The sequence below is a fragment of the Morchella sextelata genome, assembly GCF_020137385.1.
Source record: "Morchella sextelata strain SCLS chromosome Unknown scls_11, whole genome shotgun sequence".
NCBI classification, from domain to species: Eukaryota; Fungi; Ascomycota; class Pezizomycetes; order Pezizales; family Morchellaceae; genus Morchella; species Morchella sextelata.
The window spans coordinates 1,632,344-1,645,126 of NW_025408626.1; the positions used below are offsets into that span (position 1 = coordinate 1,632,344).

The 12,783-nt window shown below is 48.8% G+C and overlaps 4 protein-coding genes across 4 annotated transcripts; 1 reads left to right on the forward strand and 3 right to left on the reverse strand.

Moving 5' to 3' along the window:
• Window positions 1-31: 31 nt before the first annotated feature.
• On the reverse strand, window positions 32-1,915 carry H6S33_001856 (uncharacterized protein; the record flags this gene model as incomplete). Its single annotated transcript, XM_044833230.1, has 1 exon — window positions 32-1,915. A coding segment is annotated over one exon (1,884 nt), but the record flags the coding sequence as incomplete, so codon positions are not given.
• A 5,811-nt stretch (window positions 1,916-7,726) lies between these two features.
• H6S33_001857 (uncharacterized protein) lies at window positions 7,727-7,998 on the forward strand (the record flags this gene model as incomplete). Its single annotated transcript, XM_044833231.1, has 1 exon — window positions 7,727-7,998. A coding segment is annotated over one exon (272 nt), but the record flags the coding sequence as incomplete, so codon positions are not given.
• Window positions 7,999-8,983: 985 nt separating this feature from the next.
• On the reverse strand, window positions 8,984-9,610 carry H6S33_001858 (uncharacterized protein; the record flags this gene model as incomplete). The annotated part of the gene is made up of 1 exon (XM_044833232.1): window positions 8,984-9,610. The coding sequence occupies one exon, from the start codon at window positions 9,608-9,610 to the stop codon at window positions 8,984-8,986; it is 627 nt and encodes a 208-aa protein (XP_044693919.1).
• Window positions 9,611-10,674: 1,064 nt separating this feature from the next.
• H6S33_001859 (uncharacterized protein) lies at window positions 10,675-11,586 on the reverse strand (the record flags this gene model as incomplete). The annotated part of the gene is made up of 2 exons (XM_044833233.1): window positions 10,675-10,882; window positions 10,943-11,586. 2 exons carry the CDS (start codon window positions 11,584-11,586, stop codon window positions 10,675-10,677), a joined length of 852 nt encoding a protein of 283 aa, XP_044693920.1.
• Between the last annotated feature and the right edge of the window lie 1,197 nt (window positions 11,587-12,783).

The following is a 12,783-nucleotide window of genomic DNA, read 5'->3' on the forward strand; positions in this document are numbered from 1 at the left end:
TCTACCAATAGGGAGTACCGGAAGGTCATACCTTCAAGCATACTTCTGCTTTCCTTCTTTCTTCTAGAATATCCCCCGGGATACCCTTCAGTTCCACCGCTTTGTCTTTAGGTCCTGGAGTCTTCTGAGGTCCGGAGGAGCTCGCAGCTTCTCTTTTCCTCTTAGGCTGCTGGTCCTTCTGAGTGGGAGGATCTTTCTTGGTCCGAGGGTGCGCTTTCTCAGCTGCCATCCCTTGGTACCTCTCATGGGTATGCCCTAACTCTCTTAGAGCAGCTATCCGCTCCATCAAGGACTTTGGCTTGGGGTTGAAAAGAGCCCAACTCATGCCTAGGTCCGGGAGGAGGGAGTTATGGATCTTATCATCCACCAACTGACCCTCATAGCCAGTCTTCCACATCAGCTGAATAATAGTATTCAGGAAGAGGTCTATTCCTCCTCGAGCTGTGTGGGTGAGGGTATTCCATTGGGCTACAGCATCATCTCTAGAGATGGCTTCACCGAAGGCAGCTCTAAAAGCATCCACAAAGGAATCCCAGCGCTTCCATCTCTGATCCAACTGCACCGGTATTCCAGCAAGGCGGTTGGCGGAGGCTTGATCAATTGAATTGTGGTATGCCTCATACCATCGGATCGCTGCCTCCCCTTCCATCAAGTTGCCTGCATATCGGATCTTAACCTCCTCAGAGGTAAATGACAGGCTCTCAATGGAGAACACATTCTCACATTGCCGGATGAAGGTTTCCACTTGCTCCGCCTTGCCTTGGAACTTTGATGGTGGTGGTGCCTTTGGTTCTCGAGCTCTGGTGGAAGTAGAAGGGTGGGAGGTGGTCGGAGGTTGATACTGCTGGGACATCATTGCCAACAGATTCTTCTGTTGCTTCTCCAACTTCTTCTTAAGGTATCTCCGCCAACCTCTTCTGTTATTACCTTCTGGTTCCGAGTCTGAGCTGTCAGAATTATCCGAATCTCCTGGGATGGGAGCACGGGCTGCTGGAGGTGGAGGGTTCTGATTTCCGCCACTTCCTCCTTGTGCCTGAGGTGGAGGGGGAGCAGCGGCCGCAGCAGGAGGGGCCACAGGTGCTACTGGTGCCGGGTTGCTAGCCAGTGGTGAGGTTGCTGCTGGTTGAGCAGCCCCAGACATGGTAAACCTTCCTGGGTTCCTGGCTAGCGGACTAGGAGGTCCTCGGCCTGCACCTGAGAAGAACTCTCCTTCATAGTCAAAGGATCGGTCGGCTCCTCCAAGGAGTGGATGTGTTCCACCGAAGCGGCTAGGTGGTAAGGGTGAAGCCCCCACCGCTGGCTGTACAATAGGGATAACTCTCCTAGTGGATCGGACCGGAAATGCTGCAAAGGGGCTGGTCTTCCGCTGCATTGTTCTGGTAGCTGCTCTGGAAGAGGACCTGGAGACTGAAAGTGGTGCCGGAGTTGCTGGTCTACCCACCACCAACCTTCCTTCATCAAGAGCTCTCTGTATCTCGGCAACAAAGTCTGGTGGAGTGGCCGGATTTGTCCACTCAATCTCCATGGCATCAACATCGGCATTTAGTTCATCTCTTTCTGCATACTTCCGGAGCTCTTCCTGAACAGAGTTGACTTCCGACCTCATGTACTCTAGAGCTTCTGCCATCAGAGCATTCTGTGCTGCCTGGCGCTCTTGTACAATGAGCAGTGCCTGACTGCCTCGGTTCAACTGACTCTGCAAGCTATGCTGGAGGTAGGTCTGAAGCTCTGTGAAGAACTGTTGTAAGGAAACCTCATCGGTATCCTGCCAGGCAGGCTCACAGCCGGGAATATAGGCCTGTAGAGCGGTCCTGGGTTTCTTAACAAGCTGTGTCTGCCCGGTGGCATCAAGCTGGAGGGGCACCGGCTGCCATTCAATCTGAAGGGGTGCATCTGGAGCCGAGAGGGCGGACATTTTGTATAGAGGAAGAATAATCTGAAGGTGACTTGAGCCTTAAAGATTATCTGTAACGGGGGTCCTTTCTAAGAGAAATAGATTTGTATAGAATAAAGACGGCCGTGCAAGATAGACAATCAGGTTGCAGATTATTCAAAGATACTATCGCTAGAACTCAATAATCTTTAAGGGCTCTGCTACCGATGAGAACTTGGTTTTTCTTTCTGATGAAGACTGGAGAGAATAGGACTGAAGGGCGGGAATGAACCTGAGTACTTATACTCCGAAGGCCTCTGTTCTCTGCTCCTAACTCCTTTACTAAGTTCCGGTGGGCCTTCCCTCAGTACCGGAAACAATACCACCGCTACCCCGCTTTTCTCTAAGCGTCAGCAGGTGTTTCCGATACCCAAGGCAACCACCCTTAGTCAAAGCCTTTGTAACACCTGCAGCCTTGGTTGCCACACAACTGAGGACCTGCATGAATGAGCTGCCGCTCAGGTGTAAGCTTAATCATTGCTGTAGAGCTTTCGCTTATTGTAGACTTCCCTAGCATAGTCCCTGCCCTTCGGCGGACTTATAATGCACCGAGGATACAGAGGATCACCGGTCAATCAGAGCTTCACTCTGGCCGGTCTTCTAGTCACTGGCGAGGCATAGACTCGTCAGTCATTGCTCCCATGAATAGATCCTCTTCCTAGCGCCCGGAATGTAGTTACTCTAACAGCTGGTAGCTAACCACACTGCCGGTACTTGCATATCACCGTGCAACTGGCTTCTAACAATAGCTCTCAGCATGTAACCGGGCCCTGTGTGTACTCATACACCAGACAGTTGAAATGGCTCCGTTACAGAAGTAAACAGTAGAGAAAATGTATGTAGAGAAGTGTAGTAATTGAGCGTGTTATTCCTGCTAACTAAAGAGGGGGGAATGCCCCATATTTATACTAAAGAAAGGTAACACAAAACATAATGAATCATAACCGTATAAGTAATAGAAAAACATGACTAATAAATACCAAGGAAAGAATGAGTCAAAAACCCGTGACTCATGATGACAAATGAGAATCCTCCAATACTATGAAATGTGCTGAGCGTACTATTTCAAGACTTCCCCTCGTGAACCACAGTGAATAGTAGAAGAAAATAAAACATGCTTGCCCTTACCCAATCCCTTTGTAAGTAAATCCGCCACGTTTTCATTTGTAGAGATATATTCCAACTCAAACAATTTATCCTCGTATCGTTCCCGAACAAAATGAAAATGCACATCAATATATTTAGACCTTTTATGAAAGACAGGATTTTTAACCAAGGACAAAGAACCATTATTATCACCGCGAAGAATAAAAGAAAGTTTCGGTTTCCATTCCAACTCATGTATCGCATTCCTTAACCAGATCAGTTGTCGACTGGTGTCCGAAAGAGCCATATACTCTGCCTCAGTAGTAGAGGTGGCGACGGAGCGCTGCTTATAAGAGCGCCAGGAGATAAGAGCTTCCCCTAGCATAAAGCAGTGGCCGGTGAATGAGCGGCGATTGTCGATATCAGAGGCATAGCTTGCGTCACTGAACCCGATGAGTGCAGTGGGCGGCGTTTTTGCGTAGAAGAGTGACCAATCGAGGGTACCCTTGAGGTAACGAAAGACGCGATGGACTGCAGCCAGGTGAGCTTTAGTGGGGCAGGAGGAGAATTGCGAGAGCATGGTGACAGTGTAGGCGAGGTCCGGTCTGGTACCAATTACTGCATACATTAATGAACCGATTATCGACTGATAGATTGTTGGATCGTCGATTTTCTCCGCTTCTGTTCCCTTTTGTAGGTGAACATTGTTGTTGATGGGTGTTGCCACAGGTCTAGATTCATCGAAACCGTATTTGATAAGTACACGCTTGAGATAGGCTTCTTGTGATAGGATCACGCCAGTTTTAGTGTGGATCAAGTGGATCCCGAGTGCCCAGTTGGCTGTGCCAGTTTCCGTCATTTCGAATTCTGCGTGGAGTTGGAGACTGACGCGGTTTTTGCGTTCAACGGACCAGTAGAAGATAAGGATATCGTCTAGGTAGATGGCGATGACAACTTCCCCTGTTTTATGAATAAAAACACAAGGGTCGAAGTCCGCTTTTCTGAATCCCATTTTGATTAGCGTTTTGGAGAGACGAGCATACCATTCCCGAGACGATTGTTTGAGGCCGTAGATGCATTTGATAAGTCTGCATGCTTTGCCGGGAGTACGGTAGCCAGGTGGAGATTTCATATAGATTTCTTCCTGGAGTTCGCCATATAGGAAAGCGCTAGTAACGTCCATCTGATCGCATTGGCCGCCGGTTTGAAGGCAGCGAGCAAGAAGTAGTCTGATGGATTCGTATCGGATGACAGGAGCGTAAGTCTGATCAAAGTCTTGACCAGGTACCTGTGAGAAACCTTTTGCGACAAGTCGGGCTTTGTACCGAATGGGGTTGCCATCGGGCCCGAGTTTGATTTTATATACCCATTTGCAGTCGACCAATTTTCGGTGATCTGGTGTGTCAACCAGATTCCATGTATTATTCCTAGCGAGTGAGTCGAGTTCAACTTCCATAGCCTTTTGCCATTTTTCGGAGTCAGGACTGTTGATCGCTTGGTGATAGTTTGTTGGTTCTGCAATGGTGGTATCATACTGAATGTTGTATCCATATCTGACGGGAGGTTTCCGTTCCCGTACTGGGTTACGTCTCGGTTGATCAGTGTCTGTATCAACATCATTGTGCGGGGTACGTTCAGGAACGTCTTCTTCCTCTTCTTCAGATTCGTCGTTGGAAATTTGTTCAATAGTTTCTCGAAGCATTTGTTGGTTAAACAGGTCTTCGATATCGGAATCTGAGAGTTTCGCAGGTGGTGTTGATAGACGTGAGGGTGGTTCTTGTTTGATCTCGATTTGTTTTGGTTTAGGGGGTATGTCGGTTTTCATTGTTTCGATTTCTTCCCCTACGGACGGACCTTTAAACCTAAAATGACGAGAGAGAACTACTTTCCTTTGTGATGGTATATAAACACGGCAGATTTTATCAGAGTCTCCATAGCCACAGAATTGTTCCGTGATTGCCCTAGCGTCCAACTTTGTTCCAGCTGGTCGTGCTTCGACAGGTATGTGAAGAAACATTGTTTCATCGAAGGATCGGAGATGCCCAATAAAGGGTTTCTTGCCGGTGAGTACTTCATATGGTGTCATGTTCGGGAGTGCTTTATGCGGGAGACGATTCTTGACGTGTACCATTGTATTGATCGCTTCTGCCCATAGATTCCGTGGAAGATCGTGGTCGAGCAAGGCGGATCGTGCCATTGTTGCTATTGTTCTGTTAAAGTGTTCTGCTGTTCCGTTTGACTCATGAGAGTAGGGCACAGTGAATTCATGCTTTATGCCTTTGGAGGCAAAGAACTGTTGAAGGTTGTTGGAGATGTACTCGCCACCATTGTCGCTTCGAAACCGTTTAACTGTTTTGTCCAATTGATTTTCCATGTATGCCATGTACCGTTGTGTGGCAGCTGCTGCATCTGACTTCTTTTTAAGGAAGTAGAGGTGGGCGTACCTGGAATAATCATCGATGAAAGTAATATAGTAACTAAAACCGCCAAGAGAAGGAGTGGAAAACTTGCCGCTCAGATCTGAGTGGATTAGTTCTAGTGGTTGTTTGGATCGTGGTTCGGTAAGAGGGGCGAGATGGGATTTGGTAGATTTGGCGAGTTCACATGTATTGCATGTTTCCATGTGACCTGTTGTGGGGAGAGACTTTGGGTCGGCGACCATATTACGTAACTGTGAGAGTGAGGAAGCGGGGAGATGTCCGAGTCGTTGGTGCCAATCATAGAAGCTGGTAGCGATAGAGATATGTGCGCAAAGTTCCTTGGTTTCAAAGATATAAAGACCAGTACTATTTGTATTAGCGATCCCAACGATTTCCTTGCTGTTTGGTTTGTAAATGGTAAAGCCGTTTTCAGTCCCTGTCGTTGTGAATCCCTTTTTGGCAATACATGACCAAGACATTAGGTTGGTGTTGCCGAGTTCTGGGATTAAAAATACATTCTGCAGAGTGATGGGGCCATGTGATCCGTTGATGGTGACATTTCCAATTCCGGTTATTTGTAGTTTTCGCCCGCCGCCAACAGTGACTGTTCCACTGTGAGGTGAGGGGTTGGTAACCTGAGTTCCGGTCATGTGGTTAGTTGCACCAGGGTCAAAGATCCATGCCTTGTTGTCAGATGTGGAAGGTCCTGCAACGAAGCTAAAGTAGTCTTCCATTGTTACATACGAGGTGTCTGAGAAAGTGGTAAAGTCGAAGGAAACCGGCATAGTAAATACATCAGCTTCTTCGAGTGCGGGGAGACCAGAGAGATCAGGAATCCAAGAAAGATCTAGTTTTGTATGAAATGCAGTACCGGACGCGACGTTGAGGTTGCCAGATGCAGCGGACTTCTCTTTGTCTCTGAAAGCTTTGAGTTTCCGGCAGTCTTTATGCGTGAGGTCTTTTGCAAATTCGCCGTTCTTGGTGCACCATGTGCATATAAGATCCTTTTTGTCCTTTTTGTGGTTCCGTGTCTTTCCGACTTTGTTGTTGTTTCCATATCCTGGGTTTCCTCGCCTGATGTTGTAGGCTTCTCCAGTCGCTTGTCCATCGTTGTTGCGCCGTGAGTCCAGATCCAACAGCTTTTCATAGACGTCATCGAAGGTGACATTGGGCTTGGTTTGCAGGTTGTCAACGACTGATTCGAGGGATTCGTGCCGGAGTGAGAGGAGTAGGAAGGATGCCTTCACTTCTGAGACTGATGCGAATTGATGGAGGTGGTAACCGATTGGGTCTTTGGTTTTGTCCGTAGAGTTACTAGTTCTGGTGAGGAGGGATGACCAAAGAGTATTGAACTGGGTTAGATGTTCCTTGATGCCTTTGTCAGGCGTATACTGTAGGGTTACAACGTTGGCAAGAAGCGAGTGGAGGGAAAATACAGTTTTCTGATCAAATCTGTCCTCGAGTTGAGTCCAGAGGTGGTGAGCAGTATCGGCCGGAGTGAGCGTGAGAATGACTTCAAATTCGATATTGGATTGAAGGAAGACGACGGCGAGGTTATCTTTCTTGTCCCATTCGCTGATTTCTTCGGCATTGTCTGTAGTTTCTTCTTCGTCCTCTTCTGCTGGTGTTGCTGCTGCTGCACCTTCTGCTGGTTGTTCTGCAGGTGGTGCCGCTGTAACCGTAGTGGTGAACGCTGGACGCTTACTCGTATCATTGACTAGATTCCACAAATCGTAAACTTTTAACATGCGACAAGCGAGGTCCCTCCAAACAGTGTAATGGCCTTGGCCAGACAGCTTGCATGGTAAAGCGGGAATTTTTACGCTGTTGTTCGACATGTTTGAAGTGAAACGATAGAGTGTACTTTGATAGTAAAAATGGTTTGGAGTGTTTTAAGCGTAGATGGTCTCCGGGCTCATAACCTAGAGAAAATGTATGTAGAGAAGTGTAGTAATTGAGCGTGTTATTCCTGCTAACTAAAGAAGGGGGAATGCCCCATATTTATACTAAAGAAAGGTAACACAAAACATAATGAATCATAACCGTATAAGTAATAGAAAAACATGACTAATAAATACCAAGGAAAGAATGAGTCAAAAACCCGTGACTCATGATGACAAATGAGAATCCTCCAATACTATGAAATGTGCTGAGCGTACTATTTCAAGAAACAGAACCAGGAGGCAACCTTGGAGGTAATCAAAAATAACCTTCGAGAAGATGTACGATACTTCTAGATGCCGGTAATGCTAGTGGTATTCTAAATGCTAACCCTAACAGATATAAGATAAAAAGGGGGTAACTATTGAGGTGATACCGGAGGAGGGTTTTAGCGAGGAGGATGAAGCTCTGCCTGCAAATCTTGCCGCATTCCGAGATGTTCGGAGAATACCTGTGAGTGCTCCAAGAGGTCGGGTTGGTTCCGACAGCACCCAGGACGAAGTGATTAATACTCAACTTCGCAGAATTGACATCGAAGAGAACAGGGAGGAGGAAGAAAAAGAGGCGGAATTACCTGTGGCGGAGGATTATGAAAGGGGCGGGGGGCAGGATGTGTAGAACAATCGCGAGTGCTAAGGGAGATAGTGGGGGATTTGTTCTTTTCCGCATATTGTATTAGGGTTAATGGGGGTGTTAAATAGTGTATTGTTTTAGTATCAGGTGGAGGATCACGGTGTTGAATACATCAATTCTAAAAGTGCAGTCGCGAGTGATCTGGAGGCAGTAGAGATCGTCGTCCGAGTGATGTTTTGGTAATCTCATGGGGGAATTGTGAATACTAGAGGCCGATACTGCAGAGAAGTGTATGCCTGGAGAGAATGGGGCACCGGCATATAGGAATCGGTATATCGGGCATGAGCCAGGTTTCAAAGCACCCGATCCGGCAATGTCAGGTTGGTTCAGGGCAATCATTCTATCCCCGGGCCCACTGAAGCAGTCGGGAGTGCTCCAGGAGCAGTAAGGATATATCAGTGAGTAACTGGTTTTCTCTGGTGACTGGACTGACATCCGGGTTACGCCGAGCACTAGGATTAGGTATCGGGGCGCATTGGGTGGACTAGTGTGCGCTGAGGTGGACAACCATATGCCAAAACTTGCCAGGAGCACTTGCCGTATCTCTGGAGAGATAGTTTACCTACCGAGTGCCCTGAGTGCCCTGAGCACCCGAGTGTCTGGCGAAGGCTGCAGGTTTGCTGATGAACCCAATGAGTCATAGAGAAATGAAGTAAGCCTAACAAAAACCCAATTACTAATTCCGATACTTCTTCTTGCGACCTATGCTAATGCTATTTAATTCTTATATCGAGGTATATTTAGTATGGAATAAAACAATCCCCCAATCCAGTTACTTATATCTGATATTTCTTCTGCCGGGTTTCCTTACAGCGAGGTAGGGCTGTACTTGAAATTAAAAGTGGGTCACATTAAATAAAATAATACCTAAATCATCTGTACGCTACACCAACTGCTTAAACAAAAAATAAACCGAACAACAACTACGACAATTAATCAAAAAGCTAAACTCATACATCACCTCAAACTTCTACGGCACCACCTCCATTCCCCCCTCCACAAACTCCCTCACCTCCCTCAACCGCTGCCACACCCCCGCCACCCACGCCCTATCATCCTCATCATCCCCCTCTCCCTCACTCCCACTCTCCTCCTCAAAACTAGCATGCAGCCACACATCGTGATGCAGCTCCACCAGCCTCGCCGGCAAGAACCGCTCCCCCCCAGCCCCTACACTCCACACCTCACTCCATGGCAGCGCCGCCACAGCCCGCGCTTTGAACCACACCCGCCGCTCCACCGGCGTCATCTGGTCCTCAAAGCAGTCCAGCGTCTCACCGTACGCCTGCAGCTCCTCGAGCCGTGAGACAAGCGCCGGTGCCTGAGAACGGCAGTGCATGGTACATGCGGCCAGCTGCTCTGAGGTCCGGAAGTTGGCGGGTGGGGTTGCGATGCGCGCGGAAGCAGAGAGCTCGTGGTGGAAGAGGAGGGAGTATTCGTTGCAGAGGAGGCGGGCCTCGGCGGTGGTCCAGGGGGTGCGGAAGTTGGCGAGGAGGGTGAGGTAGTGGCCGACGTAGTCGTTGGTGGCGGTGATGCGGCAGTTGTTGCCGAGGAGGTAGGTGTAGATGGGGGCGAGGAGGGATGTCGGGGCGGTCATGGGTGGCTGTGAGGGTTAGTAGTTGGTGAGTATATGTTTTACGTTAGCTGGTAATATATATATAATTTCTAGTCTTTTGATAGTGCTATGTTAACTGGCTTGATTTAGATATTTGGGTTGCATTCGAGTGCCAGGAAGGCCTTATATACAGTGCCCCGTGAGTGTCTCGATACTATCCGCTGTAGTTGGGAAATTATATATTCAGCTGTATTCGACACCCGAATACTACGCTGCATGGCCAGTATCGATTCACGACAGCGCCTGTAGGATTTGGAACCCGAAAAAACGTTATTTAAACATTTCAATCCCCCCACACTTCGGGATGAAGCGACGCAAATACAAAAGAGGACTTCGTATCCGCACAAACTCAATTTTCGGGGTGTGGAACCTTTCACGGGGAGGGTTAATAGAAACGGCATGAGAAAGCTAGTATTGGTGTGCAGTTGTGCCTGATGTGGGGTAGCTCGTTGGGGGCTCTCTGCGAGGTTGCATGTGCACGTGGGTACTGTTTATTTGGATTCAGGCGGGAGGAGGAAGTAAGACGATAACAGATTCTTATTGATCTATCGAATATGAAGAGGGAAGAGTCCACTATTTATAGTGTAAGCAAAAGATAATGTTTAACACCTATCTACTGCTTGAAAAGACAGTTACAAAAGAACACACATAGCGGACGTGACAAGAACACATTCCTTTTGAACAGAGTTAACACTGCAGCGCAAATATTGCCAAGAACAACAGGTATTGAGCGCCGTGGAAGAATACTGGGCTTTACAATAACTCCCCGTATTCATAGTGATGGGCTCCATGGTCCCAGAGGTTACCGACCCGCTGGAGAAATGGTGGGCTTTACGATCTCGAATGTTAACGTTTCTTGGAACAGGATATAACAATTGGATGCAACTCGTATCACAACTGCATGCCAAGCCACATCCACAAAAACACTACAAACTATCATTACCAGTCAACACACTTATATACAAAACATTACCGAGTGGAGTCAACAAGAAAAAAAAAGCCCCTACGCGCCTATATATACAAACGAAAACCTCTTCTACATAATTCTACTTCCTCCTAACACACAGCACCCCATGCCCAAACTCCACATCCACAACCCTCTCCCTCCACCCCTCCCCTTCCCAGCCCGCCGCCTTCCTGATATCCGCAAACATATCCCCAATGACATCCCCGCCCTCATTCCTCACCCCCCACTCATGCGCCGCGCTCCACGTCCTCGCATAGTTCTCCACATCCCCCAGCTTCCACTTCATACTCAGCAGCGGCTCCCCGCGCTTCACAAGCCCCTCGGTCTCATCCACCTCATTCGCATACCCCAGCTCCTTCAGCTCCTCAACGCTCCCCTCAACTTTCGGCTCATACTCCCACCGCTCGACACCCTCCCACTCCGCCGCCGGCGGGTCCAGGAACCGCATACGGCTCTGACACCGGGTACGCCCCGGCTGCTGCCAGCACGGCCCCATCTTGTCACGCCCATACGTGTAGTGCGCAACAACCAGACTCGCCGCCGGGAAGCCCGGAAACACAAAGTCCTTGTAAGTCCACGCGGCCAAGGTCCCGCCGGACCGCACCACCCGCGCCATCTCGGCCCAGAATCGTGGAAGGTCGAACCAGTGCGCGGCTTGCGCGGAGACAACCATGTCGACGGATGCGTCGGGCAGGAACGGGAGTGTCTCGGCGTCGGAGAGGTGGTACTCGATGTGCGGGTATTTTTCGGGTGGGGTGAGGGCGCGCGCGGACTCGAGCATGCCGGAGCTGGGGTCGACGCCGATGGCGCGGTTGAAGTGGGAGCCGAGGGGGCGGGTGACGGTGCCCGGGCCGCAGCCGAGGTCGAGGAGGGTGTTGGTCGGGCCGTGGTGGTAGGGGAGGAGGTGGGCGGTGAAGAGGGTGGTCGGGTATGTGGGCCGGTGGGTGGCATAGGCGGCGTAGCCAAAGTTTTTCTTTGCGAAGGCTGCCATGGCGGGGTGCGAGTGATGGACTGTGAGTCTGTTGTCGAGTGATAGTGGGTGAAGATGTGATTGTGGGCCCACTTCTCGGTGCAAATGAGCGGTGTTATATACTTGGCAATTCCTGTATGACCGGCGGCGTACGTGTGACTCTAGGGGGCGAATAGTCATCCGCTTTGTTGCTCCGGTCCACGGGCGGGGGTCGGTCGGTTCTCGGTTATTTGCCGGGTCGTTTGCCGACAGCTCAGTGAACCCAGAACCAGTGCTCAACCCTCTGTAGAGAGAGTGGGGGTCCGAATTGTATCATTGCAGGTAAAGTGTAGAGACAGTAGATATAGCCGTCCAGGCAAATATCTAGATTAATTGCACTCTAGCGAGGAATACGAGCTTGTGTTGGTTGCCGTATTCCGGGTATGGGTGTATTCCTTGCAACGACCGTTTGTGACAACCAAACTCGGCGTCTCAGAGACAGCTCAGCCAAAGTGATGCGTATTACGAGACAGTGAGTGACTCAACCCTGGGCTCTGAATAGTGTTCATAGATATAGATGATGTCATAATAGATCTTTTAGTAGAATTGAGATATAGATGAAGAGAGTGATTTTGATAAACGATGCCTTTGAGGGAATATTGAGCTTCAATGACCTCGGTCATCTAGCCTTGGATTTTCGAACGGATCTCATGCCGCACTGGATACTACCCATTTCATTTATTCTTTAAGAAGAAATAATATCTCATATGATAGAAAAGAGTGAAACCCGAGGATATCTGATTTGATAGCACGGTTGTCTGCCATTCGTGGTTGTGAGATAGGTATGTAAGTCGGCATGCCGTTCCATGACGAAGACCTCATAGCTAACGCAGAGATACCTGTCGAGATATGAATCGCTAGACACCGTAGGTCAAGAATTAAGGGCCTGAGATTAACCTAGTAACCCCTGCGTTCTAAGTTCTAAGAACGCGGGATGCGATCCTTCAAGTAAACCGTCTCATAAGACCCCTTCAGCAGACTGCTTAATCTGAGAAGAGGAATGTTATGTTATTTTCCATGAAGATCCAGCTCTCGGCCATCGTATTACTTTTGGGCCCTTCAATAAAGAGTACCGAGATCTCTTCGTGGCAGTTATCTTTGCAGGCTTGCTTTTAGGGCCAGTATTTCTGGCCTCCACGGATTCATGTAGAACCTGTATTGTCTCGAAACTTTCTTTAT